The sequence below is a fragment of the Sciurus vulgaris genome, assembly GCF_902686455.1.
Source record: "Sciurus vulgaris genome assembly, chromosome: 2".
Taxonomy (NCBI): Eukaryota; Metazoa; Chordata; class Mammalia; order Rodentia; family Sciuridae; genus Sciurus; species Sciurus vulgaris.
In genome coordinates, this window is record NC_136462.1 from 48124856 (window position 1) to 48149568 (window position 24713).

The 24713-nt window shown below is 37.0% G+C and overlaps 1 protein-coding gene across 2 annotated transcripts; it reads left to right on the forward strand.

Moving 5' to 3' along the window:
• The first annotated feature begins 2045 nt into the window (after positions 1-2045).
• GMFB (glia maturation factor beta) lies at positions 2046-15638 on the forward strand. Of its 2 annotated transcripts, none has more exons than XM_079129008.1 (7): positions 2046-2194; positions 7086-7182; positions 8568-8617; positions 9205-9254; positions 9721-9806; positions 10862-10935; positions 12675-15638. In XM_079129008.1, exons 1-7 carry the CDS (start codon positions 2192-2194, stop codon positions 12744-12746), a joined length of 432 nt encoding a protein of 143 aa, XP_078985134.1. In that variant the 5' UTR covers positions 2046-2191; the 3' UTR covers positions 12747-15638. The 2 variants fall into 2 exon arrangements, with proteins under 2 accessions (XP_078985134.1, XP_078985135.1); XM_079129009.1 differs by having other exon boundaries at positions 9724-9806.
• The last annotated feature ends 9075 nt before the right edge of the window (positions 15639-24713 follow it).

Sequence of the window (24713 nt, forward strand, 5' to 3'; positions counted from 1 at the left end):
GGCAATCTACCTAAATTTTGGAAATACCAATATGTAGGAATGTAATGTGTCATAATTGAGGTCCAAACGGTGAGACAATTAAAAAAATCTGTAGTTGTAGATGGACAGCATAGCATGCCTTTATTTTTATGTGGTGCTAAGGATTAAACCCAGTGTCTCACACATGCTAGGCAAGTGCTCTGCTACTGAGCTACAGCCTGTCTCAAATTTGGCTTTTGGTGCATAGGAATTGGGAAAAATTGTCCCTTTGACAGAACGTAACAGTTTAGTCCTTTATAGACAACTGACCTTTCAAATTCCTCTAGTAAGCAATGACAACAACAACAACAAACTCCAATGGTCTTAGAAATTGTGCATCTGTTGCCCATGCAGTAGGAGGCTACTTTGTGGCCCAAAGCCTAAGAAATTCATCTAGAACAGTGGTTCTCATTTGTGGGTGATCTTCCCCTCACCTCAACATTTGGCAATGTCTGGAGGCAGTTTTGCATGTTGGAGAGTCTACTGGTCTTTAGTGTGTAGAGGCAGGGACTGCTTCCTATAATGCAGAGTGTACTTACCCACAACCAAGAATTGGCCTACACCAAATGTAAATATTGCTGAGACTAAGAAACTAACTCAGAAATCTCTTTGTCCTAGGTACTTCTCACCAAATCACTGTATCCAACTGCATACAAGTCATGTTGATACCACTGTTTACCAGTGACAAGTTCTGCTCCCTCTAATGCTGAAGTTTGAACACTAGAGAAGCACGCCCAGGCAAGCATATTAAGCAGGTTTTATTTAAAGGTAATAATACAGACTTCTCTCAGGAGGGAGAAGGGGGCCATGGCTGATGTTCTAAAGTTCCCAGAAGTGAGTGCACCCTACATCTTTTATAGGTTAAGGTCTCTTTTGTTCTCCAGTTCTCTCCCCGCTTTATCTCTCCTTTCTGCCTACTTGACTAGGCCCGGTTTTTGCATAAAGTGAGAAGCAATGGGCAGGGGGAGGGCCAAGGTAATTCTGGCAGGTAAGGGCCCAGGGGGCATTAATTAGCATCTCCTTGCTTGCAGTCATTGATAAAGGCAGGTAAATTTGATAATCAATGAGCTCCAGAGATCCTTAACATTCCATTCTCCCAGGTCAGTCTCCAACTTCCAGAGGTAGATGGCTTTCATGGCCTTCATTTCCTCCATTTGACCCAATCCCCTATTTCTACACTAACTGCCTGTTCACAATTCTGGCTTCAATGTCTTCCCATAGATTACTACAATAACATCCTTAAAAATTTCCTCACTTCTGCTTCTGCCCTCCAGTCTATTTTTACACTTTTTAAAATGGAATCGTTAGATAACATACAGTAAAATCCACCAAATTTGGTGTAAGTTCTCTGACTTTTAATAGATGTATAGAGATCTGTAACTGTCATCCTAATCAAGATAGAAAATGGCAGCTCAGTTTTCAAAGTACAATTAGGCAGTGGCCCGTAAGAGTGCTCATTTAAATATCAATCATCATTCAACCATACTTCGGTAAATATTACTTGGTAAATAAATGTATTAACCAGCCGCCTGTAATTCCAGCGGCTGCGGAGGCTGAGACAGGAGGATAGCGAGTTCAAATCCAGTCTCAGCAATTTAGTGAGGGCCTAAGCAAATCAGTGAGACCTGCCTCTAGATAAAAGATTAAAAAGGGCTGGGGAAGTGGCTCAGTGGTAAAGCACGCCTGGGTTCCGCCTGGGTTCCGTTCCTGGTACAAAAAAAAAAAGTATTAATCAAACCCTGGAAGGAGGCACGGGAGTTGGGGGGAGGGGAGGTGGAATTCTGCAGAGTGTTGGAGGAAGGAAGGCGTTGCCTAGATTTAAGGAAGATTAAGTTTGGTAAGCTGTGATCGATACACACATTTACCAGTAAAATCAGTGACTCGATTTTGTCTTCTTGAAATTGCTCTCAAAGGTTGAAGTTTAAGGATACCAAGATCTGGCGCACCCTAGGACAATTCCTCACTTGGAGCCTGGCTGAACAGTGGGCGCTCGCGTTCCAGTTAATTTTGAGCCGCGCCTTCTGCCGTCGGCCGTCACGTGCCCGGCAGCGGCGACCGCTCTGATAGGTGGGGGCGCCTCTGCTAGGCTCCGGGGCAGGAAGGGAGGCGGCTGCGGTGCTGTTCTTAAAGGGGCACGAGAGAAGGCGAGGGGCAGCTGACGGCTGGAAGGAAAATGGTGAGTTGTGGTGGGGAGAGCAAGGGGTCAGAGGAATGGGCCAGGCCGCCGGGACTTAACTGTTTACCAGAGCCGGTCGTGGCGGGCAGCGGCCGCTTCCACCCCAGCTGCATGCGGTTGCTCACAGTCAGAAACTTGGCCTCCGTAGGCTCCACTGCCGCGCCTAGGGTAGCATCCTCCATCCCGCCTCGGGGTCGACCCGCCTTCCGGGCTCTGGGACTGGGTTGCGGCCACGGTTGGCTGGGGCGTCTTCCCCGGGTCCCTCCGGTTGGAAGGCTCCAGCTCCTGAGCTGAAGGTCGGAGGGGCAGGGGGTCTGGCCTTGCTGCAGGATCCCCCAGACGCCAGCTTGTCTGCGACGGCGACTGGAGGCCAGGCCTAAGGAGCTGTTGAGCCCCAGCACCTTCTGCCTAGCGGTGTTTGCAGGGAGGTCTCGAATCTGATTACATTTTCTTGGGCTCGCCTTGGCTTCTTTCTGTCTTCCGCTTCCCCTTCCTTACTCTGAACATTTCTCCTTATCGATTTAAGACTGTTGGAAATCTTTTGATCCAAGGCTTTGGCGCTTGACCGTAAAGTAACTGTCAAAAATTAGTTTTGCTGGATGAGGGGACTATGGCTTCGGTTCTCCAATGCGGTGGCTCACTCAAAGCTTAAGAATAAAGTGGAGAATTAAATGAATTGCCATCAAGGATCTTCTGGATCCTTCCTATTGGGTGTTTAAATAAGCTCGTTTCATTAGAAATAACATCAGAAAAACACGTCTGTGTCTCTGACCTCCCATTCTTGTCACCACCCACTCCATCGAATAGATCTTGTCGTGGTCACTGAATCCAATGGATTCTTTTCAGTTTTCATCTTTTCTGACCTTTCAGCTGCATCCCCGGGCGTTGGCACTCTCCCATTTTTTGAAGCATTCTCTTCCCTCTTTCTTCTTGGCTTATGGGATACAGAACTCCTGGTTTTCTTCTGTTTCTCCTCTTGGCCCATCTGTTTCCCATGTACACTGTTCTCCTTGTCCTGGAGAGTACATGTACGAGTCCCAGACTCCATTGTAATCCTTCATTTTCCATTCTCTATTCTTTCTCCTACATTCATGGCTTCAAGTACCACCAGTATTCAGATGACTTGTGAACTTGTATCTAAAACCTTGCTTCTGAGATCCAATCCAGATATTATATTCCACTTGGTTGTTAACATCCCTAGAAACTTTTCACCACTTGGGTACCTCAAATCCTCCTCAGTTTGTCCAGAAGAAACTCTTCCTGTCCTTTTGCCCCAAACCTGGTCTTGACTCATGTTCTGCAACTTAGTGAAAGGTTGTGCCATTCAGTATGTTATACAAACCGGAAGCCTAGGAGACATTTTTATGACCCTTTTTTCCCTTATCCATTTCACTTCCCCCATATCCAATCCAGTCATCAGTTCCTTTGTAATGATTAAGAGAATGGGCCAGAGGTCAGGCTGCCTAGGTTGAATCCTGGCCCCATTAGCTACATAATTTGGGGGAAGATACTTAATCTGTCTAAGCCTTACTTTCTTGCAAATTGGAATAATAACAGTACTCATTTCATGGAATCATTTCTAGCATGAAGTTCTCTGTGTAAAGGATATAACATAGTGATTCTCATGGTGTTTAATACATGTCACTGTTATTAGCATTATTCACTTCTCCGCTCTCATTAGTTTCTCTAAACTACGTTTCATCTTTCATCAGACTAGTCTTGTCTGTTAACTAGGCTTGCTGTATCATCCTGGCACTCTGCCTGTTTCCTACAAATGATCTTTTCAAAATGAAAATATAATCGTGTTTTCCTTCCCTACCCTACTTAAAACACCTTAGTGGTTTCCCATGGCCTATGAGATAGAAAGCAAAATACTTACTATGACCCAACTCTTCTTGGAGCATGTTCCTGCTCATTGTCTGTGCTTGAGTTGCACTGGTCATTCATAGTCTAGATGTGCCATGGTCACTTTAATTAGTTCTTTGCACTGTAGTTTTAGTCCTTCAGATGGCTTTTCCAGGAAGCCTCCTGTCACTATACTGTTCTTCACCAGTCACAGGTTCTTATAGTCTTACGTATCTCTCCTTTCTAGCCCTCGTATCAGATTACATATTTTTGCCTGGCCCTTTTTGGTTCATTCTCTCCTAGACTATAATATAAGCTACCTGAGGGAAGGGACAATATCTTTTATTTACTTTTCACATGATTATATCCCAAGCTGGCAGTAAGCACAGTGCTGGCATTCATTTAATATTCATTGTATGGACAAACCAGTAAATGAACACTTGACCTCAACTCTCCACTTTACTTTGTGTGCTAACATTTACCACATAAGAGTTTGTTTTTATGACACTATATTCATTTGTAAGTGCTTCTATTAAGTGTAAGCAGTTAGAGTTGGCCAAGCCTCAATCCTTGTTGGAAGGAATTTTTGGCCTTATTGTGGTTTTGAGAGGGCGAAAACACAAAAGTGAGTTTTACAAGTTAAATCACAGCATATTTTTCACTTGGTTTCTGATCGTAGGATGTTAAGCTTCACAAGCAGCTCTGTGCATCAGAACTGGAGGATAAGACTTTCACAATAAATTGATCTTTGCGTAAACAAAAATCTACAGTATTTATTAGTTTCACTAATGGACTCTGCCTTTGGTCAAAGAGAGAATAGATATTTTAGTTTTCTGGCTTTCTGGTTTTGTGATCTTTCTTGCAAGAGAAGAATAACGAAGCAGGATTAAATATTAGTTTCAGGAAGCTCCCGATGACTTAGCATCTCTGAAGAGAACTAAAAGGTTGGAAATACATAATCCTGCATGGGTGTTTTTTACTGGGTAATATATTTTGATGGGATGTACTTTCTGTTTGAATTATAGTATATCCTATGGTATGTATCACACGTTATGTCTTACCACTGTTCTGAATTTAAAGGACAATTAAAATTGAAAACCATTTTCTCCTTTAGCATATGTTGTCTTTTACCCAGTGCAGGATCAAGCAAACAGGCTTTTATTAAATGTCTATTTTACTTTTAAATTGGAAGCTTTAATGCTTTGGGGTTATAATGAGATGTGTATTCAGCATTTCAAGGAGGAGAAAGGGAGGGGGGAAACCTGTATATGAAATGAGACCAAAGTGAATAAACCTTGTTTGGAACCTGAGTCAATTAAACCAACTATTAAAAAAAAAAAGAAAGAAAAAAGAAAACAAGGGAATTTGAAGACTATTTGGATATTGGAGCCTGGGATTATTATCTTCTTATTTATTTATTTACTTGGTACCAGGGGTACTTAACCACTGAGACACATCCCCGTCCTTTTTTTTTTTTTTTTCCAAATAATTTTTTTTAATTAATTAATTAATTTTTTTTTTAGTTATTGACGGACCTTTATTTATTTATTTATATGCGGTGCTGAGGATTGAACCCAGTGCCTCATACATGGTAGGCAAGTGGTCTATCATTGAATCGCAACCCCAACCCCAACTCCCAGCCCTTTTTTGAATATTTCTTTTATTCTGAGACAGGATCTCACTAAGTGGCTTATGACCTCCTTAAGTTACTGAGGCGATCTTTGAACTCATGATCCTCCTGTCTTGCCTCAGCCTCTATAGCTGCTGGAGCTATTTTTAAATTTTTTGTAGCACATACTGTCTTTCAAATGATACATACTGAACTATTTCCAGGTGAAATTATATTTGGCCTTTGTTTTGTCACAGTTTGCAGGGCCATTGTTGAGGGTGTTGAATGAAATATGGTTTAATGATTGAAACTGAGTAGTAAAAATAGAGTGTCATTGTCCTGCTTTGAATCCTTTTGTATGTGTTTGATGTTTTGCATATTAAAAACAGAAAAGTATATATTTTTTCCTCATTTGCAGTAATGCATTGTACCTCTACTAGAAGAGTGCTTTTGAGCTGGGGTTATGGCTCAGTGGTTGAGCACTTGCCTAGCATGTGTGAAGCAATGGGTTTGATTCTCAGCACCACATATAAATAAATAAAATAAAGGTCCATTGACAACTAAAAAAAAATTTAAAAAAAAGTACTTTTGATCATTTCCTTGGCAGATTTCTAGGCAAGTTTTTCTAATATTTCTTCAAAATTTCTAAACAATTCTTTTAAATTTTATTTTTGTTTCATCTGGTTTTGCTTTTGCATGTTCTTACTAGCATATTTTATATATCCAGTCACCTAATTAACATATAAAATGTTATTCATCTTTGCTCTAAGGACTTATGTTTTATACTTTTGTTATTTTTATAACAAAAGATGATTTATAAGATGATTTTCCTGTTCTTTCTACACAATGTAAAAACATGATGCTTGCCTTATCTAACAGCACATGGTGACCCTTGACTTTTCCTGTTTTTTTCCCTTCCTCTACAATTCTGATGAGATGCACATTGTGATGTTTCTGATTTTTTTTTTTTTTTCCCTCTAGTACTGGGGATTGAACCCAGAGTGGCTCTACCACTGAGCTACATCCCAGTTCTTTTTGTTTTTATTTATTTATTTATTTTGCGGTGCTGGGGATTGAACCCAGGGCCTTGTGCTTGCAAGGCGTGCACTCTACCAACTGAGCTATCTCCCCAGCCCGCTCTTTTTATTTTTTTATCTTGAGACAGGGTCTTGCCAATTTGTGTAGGCTGGCCTCAAACTTGTGATCTTCCTGTTTTAACCTCTCAAGTCACCGGATTACAGGCATACACCAGTGCACCTGGCTGTTTCTGATTTTTTAAACATTTATCAACCAAAAAGACTATTAAAATGTATCCTACATAGAAGGTGAACAAAAGTGTATGATTAAACAGTATAGATCCAAAGGTTGGTGAATTTGAAAGTCTTTAACATATACATTTATCGAGGTCATGGCATTTTATTTTTTTCTCTTTTATAGAGTGAGTCTTTGGTGGTTTGTGATGTTGCCGAAGATTTAGTGGAAAAGCTGAGAAAGTTTCGTTTTCGCAAAGAAACAAACAATGCTGCCATTATAAGTAAGCTAAAAGTAATTGCTTTCAAGTTACATGATCTTAGTTTGTTTTTATCTTATAGCTATATTGAAAAACTGAACCTTTAGACAGTAGTGTTTGCTCTGTTTGTTACATCCCTCACCCCTACCTTTAAAAATTAAGAAGCAGCTAATTATAGTATTCCAGAAAAGAGGCGGAATGCCCCATCTCCCTCATAGACCCCTTAGCTGCCTACACAGCTCTGGAGAAGATAATCTTGTTCTGGAGAAGAAGGATTCTCATGTGTAATGACTGGTCTCACTCCATCCTTCTTGGGAAATTAAAAGTAGCCTGGACTTTCATGCTCAAACAGAAATCTTTGCCTATACCTAGAATGGTAAAGTTCAGCATTGTGTCCAAAGCGACTCTGAGCACTGTTCCAATTCTAGAACTGAATTCTAGTTTCATGAAGAATGCTTCTAAGTGTCAGTATTATTCTGAAAAAGGAAAGGATAATTTACTGACTACTTCTACCACTGTGAGCTATATCTGATGTTGTGCAGGGTTCCTTGTATTCATCAGTAATATTTAATATGTAGTTAATGATTTAGAAAGGTGAAAGGGGTGAAAATGTAAAACTGTATAAGAGAGATGCAGCTCGTAGGTGTGAATTAATCAGAAGTGATTACCCAGTCATTAATTCTGGTTCTGTTACAAATAATTTCTGTAATGTGGACATATGATTCTTACAAGTGAACGTGTATACTAGGGCCATTTTACCACAAAAGGTGAAGCGATTTGAGACCACATTGTTTTTTATAGGATTTACTATGAAATTAGTGCAAAACCAAACATGGCCAGCTTTTCAGACTAGTTGAGAAGAATAGAGGCATAGGTTATCTAAATGTATTTGATTTGACATTGTATTAAGTCAAATGTATTTTAATAAAGATATCAGTGCTATTTGGTAGTTCACTTTCTCAGACTAATTATAATGCAGCATGCAATCCTGACTCGGAGAACTGGCAATCACGAGGTTTCTCTTTCCTGACCTGACCCTGAGTCCACTCTTCCTTGTGGTTCTAACCACACTGCACATAAACCAATCACAATCACAGTTAACCTTTTGGACCTTATCTTGGAAGTTGGATTTGAGTTACAAAGTTCTTCACATATACAGTAAATGTAAGGAGTTGACATAAAGTTCTAAATAAGCAAACTAGGTGCTGAAAATTGTGGTTAAAAGTGTAAAACCTATCTGCTTGAAAAGCAAAGCTATTTAATAGATCGTAAACTAAAACTGAAAGATTTTTATGCTTGTGTTTCTCATTTAAATTTTAAATGCCCCAAGGAAGATTGAGAATGCATGCATTGGTTAAATCAAGGTTACATTAGAATCACAGTTTACTCATATTGTATTTTTATTTTAGTGAAGATTGACAAGGATAAACGCCTGGTGGTACTGGATGAGGAACTTGAGGTTTGTTCAATAAGCTAAATACAATTTTTGTAGTAAAGCAATTACTGTCATTCAAAAGATACTTTATATTAGTTCCATGTACCTCTAAAACAAGTTCTAAAACCTTAAGTAGTTACTCATTATGCATGAAAAGCACGGACTAATTATCGTTTACTGCATTCTCTTGCTAATTTAACTCTCTTTAACACATTAATGGAATCCATTGTAATGAGGGGTAGAAGTTATGCCCAGTAAAAAGTGAGTCAGCTTCTAACTTCTAAATTACTTGGGTAATAATTAAAAACAAAAATCTTACAATAAGTATTTAGTTACTAAGTAATTTAGAGTGAAAATGAATTAACTTGTTTTTCTAAAATGAGATATTTCCTCTGAGGGGTTAGTTTATGTCACTTAGTATATCCTGACACACCTGTCATATAAACAGAACAGTGTCTCACAGCTCCATGTTTAGCTATTAAATGGAAGTAAATTTATTTTGTGGCATGCGATAATGAATTTATAACTATTAATAGAATGGACTTAGCATATCTCCTAAGGACTTATGGAAAAGGAAATGTTTTAAAGTTCTTTTTTCTCTATGGTGCTAGGGCATTTCACCAGATGAACTTAAAGATGAACTACCAGAACGACAACCTCGATATCCTTTTCTTAGTGCTTTGGAAAGATTTGTTTTTTCTTTTAAAAATAATTCTCTTTATTGTAATGTATGTACAATAAAAATTAAGAAAGAAAAATCTATTGGGCTGGAGTCGTGACTCAGTGGTAAAGTGCTTGCCTGGCATTTGTGAGACCCTGGGTTCAATATTCAGCGCCACATATAAATAAATAAAAGCTCTATTGATGACTAAAAACATATTTTAAAAAGAAAAAGAAAAATCCACATTAAATCCATACTTCAATAAAATTCTTTTTGAGAAATTACATGATTTTTATAACTTATGTTTGAGGCCCATTTATTATTTTGTAGAAAGACAATAATAAAAGTGTGGCCTAAATTAATGTCAATTAAAAAAAAAAGATATTAATTTGCCACTCAGTAGCTCCCCTGGTGTTGGTAAGTACCTGTCTCAGAGCAGTGACTTTAGTTTCTTTAACTTGAGAAAAACCTTCATTGTGTATAGTTATAAATATCAACATGATGATGGAAGAGTTTCATATCCTCTGTGCTTTATTTTCTCCAGTCCTGTTGGTAAGTAAATTTCTTTAAATAATATGTATTTGCCTCTGATCTAATTAATTCATGTTTTACTAGACAGATTTTATGCCTTTTTTAAAAGATGAAATTTAATTACCTAAATTGAGAGGGGTGTGTGTGTGTGTGTTTGCATGCGCATGTATCTCGCAGCATTCCTAGAAAGAAGGTATTACAAAGCGTCATCCCTTAGAATATGTTTACTTTCTAAGGATGAATTCTTAGAATTGTTGGGTAAAACCTTACATATATTTTAATAATTATGGCATATGATGACACTTTCTAGATATCAGAAGTTTATTTTCATATATATTTTAATCTCGTTTATAAGTATATGAATTTTGTATAGTAATGATAATATATTTGTGTTTATCATTTAAATAGTAGTTACCATCTTCAGAATGGTCCCAGAGTAGCTTACTTTGGATATTAAAATAGATTGGACTAGGGATATGGATTAATAATAGAGTGCTTGCCTAGAGTGTACCAGGCCCTAGATTCCATCCTCAGTGTTTTGGAACAATAAATAAATAAACAGATAAATAAACAAAATTTAAGGAATCCATTATCATCTGCATTCTTCTCTAAACTTGATTATTTGTATATTTTAGCCTTTAAAATATACTATATTTTTAACCTGATATCTAACCAGACTATAATTTTTTTAAGAACAAAACTCCCTGCCCTATCACCTTCTCGAAATCTTATGTATTTTAAGCATCCATAAAATTGATCTTGATACTTAGTGTCAAACTTAAGATAGTGCCAAACACTATTTTTAAGTGTTTGCAAGGTTCTAAAAGTCGAGATCTACAAAGGTCTAGAATTTTTTTTTTGTTGACATGTAGACTTGTTTACAGGTGTGTCTTTTTGTGCAAGCAGTATGAAAAATGCGATTTAAAATATAGCCCATATACATTTAGAGCACACTTTTTGTAAATTCAAAAGCAAAGAAAATCTTAAATATGTAATTTTTTAAAAATAAAAATAATGAAAACTCACCATTTCTTCAAAATCTATACTTCATTTCTACACTGATCTCTTTTTTCCAGGATGTAAGCCTGAACAACAGATGATGTATGCTGGGAGTAAGAATAAGTTAGTCCAAACAGCTGAACTAACCAAGGTAGTATTTATATTTGATTTGCTCGTTGATGGAATATTTTCCCTTAAAGTATAAAGCAATAACTAAAGTAGTGTGGATGGTTAAGTATTTTCTATACGGTTGAGGGTTATTTAGATCACAGCTGTAAATTAACAAAGCTTTTTATTATTTGTAAATAGAATGATAATGGTCTTTTTAAAATTAGAGCTTTGTGGTTATACATAATAGTTGGGTTCATGCCTACAAATTCATACATGCATGGAAATCAGTTTTAGTTCATGATCCCTCTTTTCCCTTCCACCCTCACCCCCATCCCCTTCTCCTTCCTCTACTATACTAGACTTTCTTCACTCATCCATTAATTTGTATTGGATTGGTTCTTTTTGTAATAGAATGATAGTAGTCTTTAAACCAAAATGTGTTTTTTGAATAAATTGAATAGAAGAGATTATATTAAAAATGTAAACAACTTTAGAAAATCCACTGTTAACTACCTAAAGTTCTTTATCTTTCATAAAGTAATTTCTATTAGGTAAAGATCAGCATTCAGGTTTCTGTGCTGGAATTCTGCATTATGCAGCTAACTGTATATGAGACAACTTGCTTTAAGATATACTGTGCCCCCATTGTTTTATGGTCTCAAACTTGATTTAATTTCCACATACTATTTTGAGTTGTAAAAGTATTACATTTAATGCTATGAAATAGAATATTGTATCTTTAAGACCATATTAAACAATATTTTTTTTCTTGTTTTATTTTAATGACAGCATCAGTGTTTCCCCGTGGGTGCTTAAACATTAACTTGGGGATTTTCTTTAAGTGCCGTCTGCTTTTTCTCTCCAGCCCATATGATTTATTATTGATACTACCAGTTTATAGACACAATTTTTTCCCCTAATTTATATGCTAGAAACATTCTGGAGTTGCTGTAAGGAATTGAGTGGTTAAGAAGGAACTCTGTAGAGTGCTTGTCTAGAATGTGCAAAGCCCTGGGTTTGATCCCCTGCACTGTAAAATATGAATCAAAACAAAACATAAAACTCAGGGGAAAAAAAACAAAACAAAAACCAAAACTTGTTAATAGCCTTAAGTCTTATAATCCTTTGTGTGTTTTAAAATGCTACAGTTGAGACATTACAATTTACAAGTTACTTTTGTAAATACTCTATGCAAATCTTTACAGCCCTGTGTGACTAATTAGTATTTCTATATTATAAGTAGGGAAACAGGTTCAGAGGCTGAATGCCTTGCCCAGGGTTGCAGGATTCAAACTCACTTCTGATTCGTAATTCCATCTACTCTGCTGTAATACATTGTCTCTCTATAGCCATTATACTTTCTGGGCCTGTGTTAATGCAAATTCTTGCTATGGACCTCCCTTCTATACTTAACAAAACAGTCTACTACTGGTATTTCTATTTGCCAGTCAGACTGTGGAGGACTTGCAGTATGTTCCTCCAGTTCCATTAGACTGATTTTAGTTGTATACTTGGGTGTCTCTTCTAATGCTAAAGTTTCCTAGTACTGCTATTGTAGAGTGTTTTGTCTTATGCCATCTTGATTGCTATATTGAGTACTTAGCTTTTAAAAGAAATTAAGTACTGCTAAAAAGTATATCTAATTTATGTAGGTTAAGTCATGACCAATATGAAGGAGGCAGAATTTGGTATTTAATACTCAGATATATAATGTGTATGTAATGTGTTTGGTTCTTTTTGAAAGTGTCAGAATATGACTGAAATTTTTTTTTTCTTAAGGTATTTGAAATAAGAAATACTGAAGACCTAACCGAAGAATGGTTACGTGAGAAACTTGGGTTTTTCCACTAATGTGAACTTTTGTGTTTTTAAAGTATTTATGTATTAACCTGATTATACTGGAACCAGACATAAATACTTATTTATGCCTAAAAATGCACTGTTATTTACAGTTTGTTTCCTGCAGTAAAGAAAAATTCTTCATTTGTGCAAAGTTTGAACAAAGAGGAAATCATCTTCATAGTGATGAAACTTTGTAAAGTGTTTCCTTATATTTGTAATTGTTAGGTGGGCTACTTTTCTCCAAGGACTTTTTGCACTCTTGTGACTAATTTCTATAACTTATGGTTCAGAATTTGTTACTATTTACAGACACCATTGGAAAGTGGGTATGAGATTGTGATAGACAACAGTTGCCTCCTTTTGACAAATACTGGATATTAGCAGTTTATATATGAAAATAGCATATTATCACTTGTCAAATCATTGAAATTAATTTGGGGTTAAAAACTTAAGTGACCTAATTTTGAGCCATGAATAGTAATTTACTGTATTGTAACCTACGTTTCAAGTACATTTTTCATCAATTCCATACCTCTTGATTTCCTATACGTTTTTAATCAAGTCTAGAAACTATGCTCATCAATCATTCATTTTTAAGGTCTAGGAATTAGATTTGTTTTTGATAGAGTTATGAGTATTAGGTTTCTTCATATGGAAAATAGCATCTTGGTCTTCACAGTTGTTAGGTTGTAATAATTAAGGGCTTCATTCCCGATTGTCATTTCTAAATAGTTTTGAATCTAGGTTAATAATACTTTACTTATAAGGCACCTCCTAATGTCTTGTGAACACTAATTATTTTGTGTGTTAATACTGTGCCTTTGATTTGTTAGCTTTAAAATTAGTTTAAGACTTTTACACTGCCAGTATTCTAGATTTGGTGAAATTAATACTTTTTTAAAGGGTCCAAATAAAACAATTTTCTAATGTGTTTATCTAAAGTTTGTAATAAAATCAACTTCTTATTTTTAAAATTCCAACTATCTGCTTGCATTGGTGAATATATGGCAGTTGAGAGTTGTAATTTTGGGTATATTTGTGACTAGTTTTGTGCCATATGTAAAAGCTGCTTATCTTAAAACTCTGGCCGTAGTTATTAACAACACATCGATAGAAATCACATTTTTTATCCTAAATGTCAGAAGATATTTTAAACTTGTCACCTGTTTGGTTAACTAAACCAGTCATGTTAGAAAAGGGCACCCTTGGCATAAAGCAAGAATCGTATAAGAAACTGCTGAATGGTAATTTGATACCATTAGAGACTCAAGAAGCTTAACCAAATTTGGTGAGTAAAATCTTACGTTAAGAATAGCATAGTCATTTCAAAATTAGCAAAGGCATTCTTTTTACGTTGGCATATTTTCTATTCTTTTTTTTGCATTTATTTTTGAGAGTTCTGTGCCAACTTTAATAAAGAGAGAAAGATAGTTGGAATTTTCACAATTGAATAGCGCATCTTCTTTCCCAGCTGTTTGGCTTCACTAATCTAGAAATCAGAAAGCATTGACAAGATGGAAATGGGGAAGTGCTAGAGTAGGTATTTGTTTTGGTTAATAAATGGAACAGTTCCTTTATTTCAGTTTTTAGAGAGAGAAAACTTCATGCAGGTACTTTAAAAATTCTTTAAACAGTTATTTTGGTATTGAGGAATAACTTAACTAATAATTCTGCAGAAATGCAAATGAAATCCAAATGAGTGGAGAGTGGTTTTAATGTTTTTAAAAGAGGGAAATGAGATTTTGTTTTCCCTGGTTTGCATCAGTAAGAGACACTAGGGCTGCAAGAATGTATTTTTTAAATAAGGTTTCTTGTTTCATTTTTCATATTTTAGTCTAATTTTTTTAAGTTTGGAAGTCTTCCATAATTTCAGATAATATTGACCTTCCATACACAGAACTCTTAGTTCTTTTAGTCTTTAACAGGAGCAAAGAGCTGTGATAAACTGTGCTGCTTTGAGCTTGTCTGTCTCCTTGTTAATAACATGTATTTCTCAAGACAACAGATTGACATTAGGAGATCAATAGAACATTTTTTAATTGTTTGTCCTATAGGGAGAATTACAAATTCCATACTCTAAAGTTTTCCTCAGATATTTCTATGTTTCCCTTAAACTAAATTTTGCAGCTTTTTTAAAGTACATTTCCTGTCCTTTTTTTTCTGCCTTCTTACAATCAATTACTACAGATTTCATAATTCCAGATCTTACATTCCGTATCTTTCTGGTATAGCCATTCCCATTCAGCCTTAAATCTTAATCTTTCCTTTTTGGCAGCAACTTTTTCCTGGGAACCTCCTTCATGGTGTTCTAAGTCAGCATTAGTTTTGAAATTATTGGCCTTGCCTAAGTTCTGCATAGCATCTTATGTCAAAATAGAACCAACTAGTAATCACAGTATGTTTTTTGTGGCAACATAAATGACATAAAGAAAATTGTTCTCAGGTTACTATGCTGAAATTCCAAAATGTCTGAGTTTTGAATAGTATTCACTTTGTTCTGGTGTTAAAGAATTATGTTAGGAAAAATAGTTGGTTAACTGTTTTTGTTTAATTCACTTCTAAAATAAATGTTTGAATTGTCTATTTCGAAAAAGTTTACTAAATGCCTGGTGCAGTTAAACATACTCTTGTTTAAGAGGGTGTTGCTAAATTTTTATTGTCATTGAAGAATCTGTGTAGCAAAATGTCTCAGCACTTTCCCTCCCTTTTTTATCTCCTATTTTCAGGAGTTAAACGTAGCCATAAACTGTATCCTGGTCTGACATTTTAACTAAACATTTCCAGTTAGGGGAATTTATGGTCAAATTAAATTTGGCTATTTCCCCCCACCCATAAAAATATTAAGGAAGGTGTACTTAAAAAAAAAAAAAAATGAACGGACTGCTTATAAAACTCAAGCAATGTCATTAATCCATATATGGACTAGTGATGAATAGATATTTTCATAAGAGTTTAAATGCTGATATTTGGTGGAAGTAGAGAATAACTCATTCTGTCAATTCAAGTATTCTTGGTATGGTTGCACTCCCTATTTGTTTAATAGACTGGTAATACTGGAATCTATAAAGTTTGAACCTTTACAACTTATGTGAAGAAATGCTTCAAACATTTCTGGACAAATCTTATTTTGTATTTCTGGAAGAATGTAAATAATCATCTAGGCCACTTAAAACCAATGGTCCCAAGTTGAATATCCTTGAGAAACTTGTTTCCTGTTAGGCCATTTGACATTTCAAATCAGTGATCATATTCCTGTAATGTTTAAAACAATTAAATTAAGCTTGTGACAGAAACCGTATTTTCTTGCTTTATGGAGTATAATTCATACACATATAATTACTTGAATATTATTTGAGATCACTAACATGCCAGGGCAATTCCCACTTATTTAGATGGTCCAATATAATCTCATTCAGGAGGCTTGAAACATTTAATGGTTTAGTCTTGTGAATTTTAACAGTTCTCCGTCATCATTTAACAAAACCAACAATTGGCACAACTTCTTAAGCTGTGGTTTCAGTCTCTGCTAGTTCATACTGCATGTTTATTTTGGACAGTCTTTTGTTAAGCATGGTGCTTGTTGTACTGGTTTAAATAAAACATTAACATGAAAGTACTTCCAGTTTTTCATTTTGTACTTGCTCCTTACCCCCCTTTGGAGTTACTGATACCTACTGGCTCAACTTGTGTAAACCACACACTATTCCAGCACTTTACCTTATCTGAGGAAAACTGAGAAACAAAATAAACAGAAATCACTTGTCAGTTTATGAAAATTTGCCAAACTCAAGACCGATGCAAAAATGAATGGTTTGAAAAAAATGAATGCTAGTAGGGACAGAGGGAGTTATTTCAAATGATGAATCTTTACTTTGAAAGGCAGAATTAGAAGTTAGGTCTGTGTACTTCCTAAGCAATCATATTGAAAGTTCTGTTATTGAATATAGTTTATAACTATTAAACATCTATTCAAAACTTATCTCTTTTACAGAATGTACTACATGGTATATGTTTTTTAGGTGTCGATTAGAATGAATGCAAATCACTAATGGTTTAAGAGTTTACCAAGTACTTTTCGTAATTAAATCTGTAGTAATAATCCCAATTCTTTTTGGTTGTGAAAGGAGTCGTTTATGCAGTCGTGTGCACAGATCTCACAAGGAGAATTGTTAGAACCTGGAAACCTTTATACCTTCCTTGTTTCTCAAGTTTGGCTACTTAACTACTGAAACAGCAGCTCCTACATTTTTTCAGCTTCACTAAAAACTATACATCGTTTTATCCTTTTCACTCTTTAGCATTTGTAAGCACTTAACCTCATGGTATGGGCCAACTCATTTGTATGAGGAATACTCTTGAGTGGATGTTTTCTTGTATATTTTTAACCATGTCAGATTAAAGACCTTATTGCTGAGCATCAGGGAGTTTTCAAACAGGAAGTTCTCTCATTCTTCACGTTTTGAGATCTGCCCCTAGGTTTCATGACAGTTCCCTCCTGTGGTTCTGAGATTACCCTCTTTTAATGATGGGAAAGAAAAAGTAGAGTCTAGGTCGCATCCCTCCCCATCCTCACAGGGACTGCTACAGTCACAATTATCCAACACAGCTAAGTACAGATTTTCTTATTCTGGAATTTAAAGCACTTCATATTTCTTACCTGTATTGTATTTGTTTTAGTCCGTTTTGTGCTATTATAATATTTCCTGACACAGTCATTTTTAAAGGATAGAAATTTCTTTTTCACAGATAGGGAGGCTGAGAAATCCAAGATCAAGGTGCTTGCTTCTGGTGAGGGTCGTCTTGGTGCAGCCTCACAGTGGCACAAAGGCAGAAAGGGGCAAGTCCAGTCTTTTTTTTTTTTTTTTTTTAATTTATTTATTTTTTTGCAAGTCCAGTCTTGAAAGCCCTTTTAATAGCTACCGTGAGTTCATTTATAGGAGCTTTGCAACACTGTTGCATCAGGGGTTGATTTTCCGACACAAAATTTTAGAGAGCACATTCAGACCTTAGCAACAGCCAAGTGTAAGTATGCCCTTTTTTATCTTTTTTATGTGGAAATGCCTTAGCCTCTGACCCTGGTTGTACGTTCCTGTTCTCAGTCCCCTCCTACCTTCAATCACACAGGATTCTGTTGCTTCCCACTTGGCTGAATGAACCCAAGGACAGCCAGCCTCCATAATGTTGCCCAACTGGTATCAAACCGTGAGCTAGGCCAATTTTCTTGAATGAGGCAGTTAGCTGTGAAAGCTGAACTTAAAAAATGGCCATTTGCTGGAGAAGAGGCCATAAGCAACCTACAGAGCAGAGGGAAGAAATATGCCAGCCAAGGCAGTGAGTGAGAAAGAAGCAGGTATGCAGAGCACCGCTGAATGTTAAATGTGGAGCCCCAAACTGAGGAGCCATAATCCTACCCTTAAGTTTCCCCCGAGCCTCCTTTGACACGGGACACTCTTCAGTGTTCTCTTTCTGAGGCCTGGTTGGTCAGCTTTTTCTGGATTCCTCTGCATGCCTGTCCTTACCAGAAACCCTCCGTTACTTAGGTTAACAAGGGTGTATCTATTTACTTGCATACAAGTGCCTAACCTCAATGCTAGCTCTGGTTTCATCTGTCACTATTCCCTAAATTTACACTAGCTCCAGCCTAACTTACAAACATTTCCCTGGTCCTCCTCTTCTTTCATCAACAGAAATACTTCCTCCCTGTGCTTCTGCTGCCTGCCAACATCAACAACCTTCAAAAAATCATCTCAAATGCTCTTAAACCATGAAGTCTGTTTGTTGAAATAAATACAGTAAACTTTTTTTAAACAATAAACTTTAAACTATATCATTAGAGAAAATTTATACAAATAAGAGGGAGGAAATTTCTACAACTTAGAGAAATTAATTTTAACATTTTGATTTTATCTTTCCTTGTCTCTGGAATAATCCTCTGACCCCATAGCTTTTCTGGTTACTATTAAGTATTATGGAATTTTGCTCGTTTTTTTTTTCCAGGTAATAACATTTCCAGTCTATTTGCAAGTCAATTCTTCAATATTTTACTTTATTTATTTAAAGCTCTCATTCCTCCACTTTGCTGCCTACAAGTTTGCATCATGTTGGGAAATCCATGGTGGGGAATGGGATGTGACCTGTCCCTCTATATTGTCCTGTCTTAACTTATTACTAGTTCAGAAGTCTGGTCTTTCTGTGTTTGGAGGAGGGAGCAAAAAAGATTTATTAGCCTGATGAAGATGTCATCTAGAGTTGGTACCCTCTGAGTGTGGCCAACATCAAATACCAACTCTTTTCCCCCAGGAGGTACTTTCTGTGGGTTCTTGCTGATTCCCCCACTAGGAATTTTGGCTGCAGGTTACTTGACTTGGTTCATGACTCCTCTGGCTCATGACTTTGCAACTGTACCTCCCAGCTCTTCTAGCAGTTGCCTCTTCATTAGTCACTTGCTTCTTTAGACTGACATCTTGGCTAAGTACAGCTTGCTCTCTCTGCAATCAGGGTCAGCTCTCACATCTGGTTCCTGTGTACCTCTCATTTTCTCCTATTCTCATCCTAGCCCGTAACATCTAAGGCATGCTGTTTATTTTGTTCTCACTTTTTCCTGGGAAGATTGCCCACCCTCCCTGTTTTTCCACCCAAATATTCCTGTGGCTGGCTCTTTATTCTGAATTGAGCTTAAAGGCTACCTCCCACAGGGGGCTTCCCTGTTCATCCATCCCAAGGTAGCAACACATTCACCATTACATCACGTCTGTTTCAATTGTGTAACACTGTTCTCCATCTGGTATTTTTCTAATTCCTATAGCTGTTCTGATTGATGACTCTCAAATGGAATAACAACAATTTTTTTTTAAAAACTTCTATTTCTGTTCCCTGTCAAACCTCTCTTTTTTTCCTCTGGTTAGAAAGCTTCCTTGGTGATGTAATGTTTCCATAATACTCCAGCTGCATTGTGTTTAAAGTACCTTTCCTGTTATTAAGATTTAGTTCTGTTCATTTTTAAAATTTGATCGCATATTTGATTCAAAATTATTTTCCCTGTCGGCATGGGCTACACTTTGGCTTAGGGTGGGAAAGTGAGGGAGCACATGTCTTCATGCCTGGCTGTTTTGCCATGTCATGCTCTCTTTGGGGGAGGAGTAAAGGAAAGAGACAGGTTAAAGATTGTGTAGGCATTCTTGTGTGCTGGTATGTAGATTATTATTCTTTCGGATGCCTTTGCATCTCTGCTTAACACTGAGTAGCATAAATTCCAAAAGTGAGGCAAGTATCCAAATGGTGGTTCTTTCCTGGAGTGATTTTTTTTTTTTTTTTTATTCAGATGGCTTTCCAAAGTTTCTTCATGGTTAATGTCTCTACAACTTTTGCTATACTTGGATTATTGATTATCTTTTCCCATTTCCTTAATTTTCTATGTACTCATTGCTATTTTTCCCCAAAATACTTAAACAGTTTGGTCAAATACCTAGCAATCTTTCTGAGTGCTTCAACACATAAGATAATTCATTTTCTCCCCCTTGGGAGCTGTCCTCTTTCTAAAATCTGGATGGTCTACCCTCTATACATGAAGCACAGCTGTCACCCTGAAGGATCCTTCACTTGCTTTCTTAGTTTGAGCACCTTGGTTAGCTCCAGTGTACTCATTATCATGTTATCTCATTTTGCTGAAGCTCATGGTGCATGGGAGGTGAGTGTTTGTATTTCTGAAATGCTTTTCCTCCATACTTGGGGTTGACTGATTTGACTGGTGTGGTAGCTATTTTCATTTTGTCTGTCCAGAGCATCTCTCCCCTTCTCCACCCTGGTTTCTGTCCCCAGGAGGCTGGACTTTAAGAGCTCTGTCATCTAGTTTCCTTGTCCTCTGGTTTCTTCTTGAATTCAGCTAATCCCAAGAGAGGGTGGTGAAAGAATGGGATATAGCTCAGTTGGTAGAGCGCTTGCCTTGCAAACACAAGGCTCTGGGTTCAATCCCCAGCACCGCGAAAAAAAAAGAACGGGATATTTTCCCTTAGTCACTCCATTAGGGCCTCCTTGGTGGGTTGTGACTCTACAATGAAGTTATCCCTCTGCTTTTCACTTTCTTCTCTGATAGAGCATATATCTGGCTGCTAACATGGGGGAACAGGAAAAGGGAAAGGGACTAGAAGCTTCCCAATAGGTATAAGGACTTTCACTTGATCACTGTCTTCAGTCTTGAATTTTTTTCTATCCCTAGTGCTTTCATTCCAGACCTCTGAAGCTTGATTTATCCTGAGAATAAATCTGGGAGGGAATAGGAAGGAGATGATATAAGGCTTTTATAACAGTTTGCTTCAACCAATGGGAGATGGGAGTGGGAAGGAGAGGTTGGGGTGTTCCCCACACTCTCTCCCAGAGATCCTGTTTCTTCTGGGCTTCAGCTTCACCCACTCAGTCTAGGGGCACTGTGGTTCCAGCTTCCTCTGAATGACTTTAGCCTCTGGCATCTGGTTATTCTGTCTCTTCTTAGGAAAGGTTATTACTTATTGCTGTTCTTGTCTCTCTTTGAGGTCTCAGCTATTCCATTACCTGCCAATTCCCTATGTTAAAATCCTTATGTTAGGGCTGGGGAGATAGCTCAGTTGGTAGAGTGCTCACCTTGCAAGCACAAGGCCTTGGGTTCATCCTCAGCACGCCAAAAAAAAAAAAAAAAAAAAAAAAAAAATCCTTATGTTAAATTATTAGAGAGGTTTCTCTTTTTCCTGGTGGAATTCTGATTGCTACAGGACAAATCCTGTAACTATGGGTAGTCCTCCATATTTAACCAAAAAGTTTCAAAGTTTTCAATGACGGGTCAATTTCCAAACTAAAATCTATATTGACTCTAAAGACCTAAATAACTTTTCAGGCTGTGAATATGTGGGAAGTTAGCCTGAGCCTCTGTGCATAGGCTAGTGGACCCTTGTGCTGGAAACTTTATTGCTTTATTAAAATTCGGTATTGCTGCCTAGTGATTTTTCAGATCATTGAACATTAAGGGAACTTTGCCTACCAAATGTATTTTCAGATCTCAGATTGTTTCTTTAGATTATTGAAGTATATTAAAGTCATTCTAATTTACTTTGGAAAATTGTCATTGCCTAATGTCTGAGATGAACAATCCTTACTTGCAATGTTTCCACTGACATAGGAAAGAAACAAGGCTTTCCTTCTGTTTTTAAAATAGCTACCATTTACTAAGTGCTTATTCAATGCCAGCCATCCTGTTAATCTTCACAGGGAGTCCCATGTCCTGTCACATAATAGGGACAGTCACCTAATAGGTGCTCCATAAATACATATTGTAATGATTTAAAAAAACTTGTATTTCTAAGAATAGTATGAAGATGGTGGTGATTCTGGAGGCTAAGGCCTCCAGAGGAACACAAGTTTGAGGTCAAACAGTGGCAACTTAGCAAGACTGTTTCAAAAATTTAAAAAGGATTGGATATATAGCTCAGTGATAGAGTGTCTCTGCATTCAGTCCCGAGTACCACACATGCACACAAAGAACAGTGTGATGAACTCCCATGTAACCCACCTGGATTCACTGCTGGGAGACAATTTTTCATGGGCTTCTTGATTTCTGTACATCTTTGGAGTAGAGGCACTGATAGCCTTTTCCAGCCTTTTCTGGACTATCTTTTCAAAAGGCTATTTGTATAGGGAACAGCCTTGGAAGATAACGTCTCCTTTTGGAGTGAGGGGTGGGTTTGTTTATTGTTCAGTGTGATAAATAAAATGTCTGTCTCTGGTGTAAAAGTTGTGCAGGTTTGCCTGCAGCCTGTTATAAAAGATCAAGGTTTCCTAAGCTCATAGTTTCTCAGCTGTGACCTAACTATAATGGATGTGCGGTATTCACTTGTTCATTCGTACCCTTATCCTTCACCCTGATGGAACTTGAGGGGTTGAAGCAACTGAAAGAAACAGGTACTCTTGCTGCCTGCCGTGCTATGAGTTATAAAGTCCCTAGTCTCTGGACCCTAGAATTTCTGGTCTTCTGCCAGCATCCAAAAAACTCGGCAGTTTCAGACCCTTTACATTTCTTGATAGAAATTTTACCAAGTGTTAAGATCTGGCCACATTTATGTGCTTCCCCCACCCCCAAACATACTTCATCTTCTTTAAGCCTGAAACAGATCCATTTTTCTTTGCTTTTTTCACAGTGTCATTTTGAAATAGTACAACCCTGTTCATTTCTTTTCTAGAATGCCCCTCAATTTAGGATGGATTTCCCCCACTCCCCCAGATCGTTCTTTGTGATTAGATTTAGGATAGGCTTTTTAAATGCTATATACATATGTTACATTCTCAACAGATAATATTTGAGGCATGTGTTCATTTGCCACATATTTTATTGGTGATAAGTAAGCATTTGATAAATGATTGTATGAAACTCTATGAGGTAAGCATTATCTTCCCTATTTTTCAAACTAAGCTTTTAAGGAACAAAGAACAGAACTTGCTCAGAATTAGAGAGAGAATGGATAAGCCCAAATTCCAGTCTAAGTAGAGGTGGGTCCAAGACTACACTCTTAAACACATGGTGTTCTACTTTATTTATTTTTATTTTTCTATTTTTTAAGGTTTGTTCTTGTTTGGAGTTTTTTTTTTTTAATTAGGATAAACTATACATATTATAAAGTTTACCATTTTAACTATTTGATGTGTAGAATTCAGTGGCATTAAGTATAGTCATAATGTTATGCAACCATCACCCGCAAACATCTCCAGAATTTATATTTCCCAAACTGAAACTTGGTACCCATTAAATAACAACACCCACTTCCTCTTCTCTCCAGCACCTGACAATCACTATTCTATTTCCTATCTTTGTGAATATATGATCTATACACATCCTCCTGTATGTTTTAAATCATCTCTATATTACTTATAATACCTAATATAATATGAATGTTATGTAAATAGTTGTATTGTTCAGGAACTAATGACAAGGAAAAAGTCTGTACATATTTAGTACAGATGCAATTTTTTCCAAATATTTTTAATCTGTAGTTAGTTAAACTCATGATTCCAGAACTCATGGATACATGGATATAGAGGATGGATATGGAGGAATATATATATACACATACATATACACATAATATGTATAATGATTTATAATGAAGAATGGTCTTATGTAATTTTGTAGCTGGGAAGTCACAAAGTCTTCCCACTGCAAGCTGAAGACCCAGGAAACATGAAAGTATAATTCCAAAGACCTGAGAACCAGGAGCCTAATTGTGTAAATCACAGTTCAAGGCAGGGGAAAACGGATAACCCTGCTCAAGAAGACAGGCAGGAAGCAATACGAGGTGAATTCTTTCTTCTCCCTTGTGTTATATTCAGGCCTTCAACAACTGGATGATGCCCACCCACACCAGGAAGGGCAGTCTACTGAGTGTACTCTCACCCTCAAACACCCTCACAGACACCCCCAGAAATGTTTAATCTGGGCACCCTTCCCCTAGCCACATTGGCACATAGAATTAACCATCATAAGGGTCATAAGATTACTAAGGCACGGGTGTTAACTTCTACCTGGAGATTTCCTAAAACATGCAAGACCATTTGATTCCCTCCTTTTTTTCTTTTTTTTAAATTTTATTTTTCTCTACCTGCCACAATCATCTTCTATAAGCCCCAGAACCAGGATTGGTGGCTCTTTCCCAGTTTCATTTTCCTGTCTCTTAATGTGGGTGTGTATCTATCTCTCTCTGAAATCCCTGTGTTCCTGACCTGCCTGGAAGGATTATCTTGACCACCTGGAAACTCCTTAAGTTTAGGACAGACTCCAGAGCTGCTCCCAATGAGGGATCTAAAGTGGATTCCTTGTTCTTGGGATAGTTGCCTTGTGTTAAATTTAATGAGGTTTTTGTGGACAGATTTCTGTTGCCTGATTGAGAGTGACATAGATGTGGTCAGTGGTCAGATTTAAAAAATAGTTCTAGTCAGACAGAATTCACATGCCATACA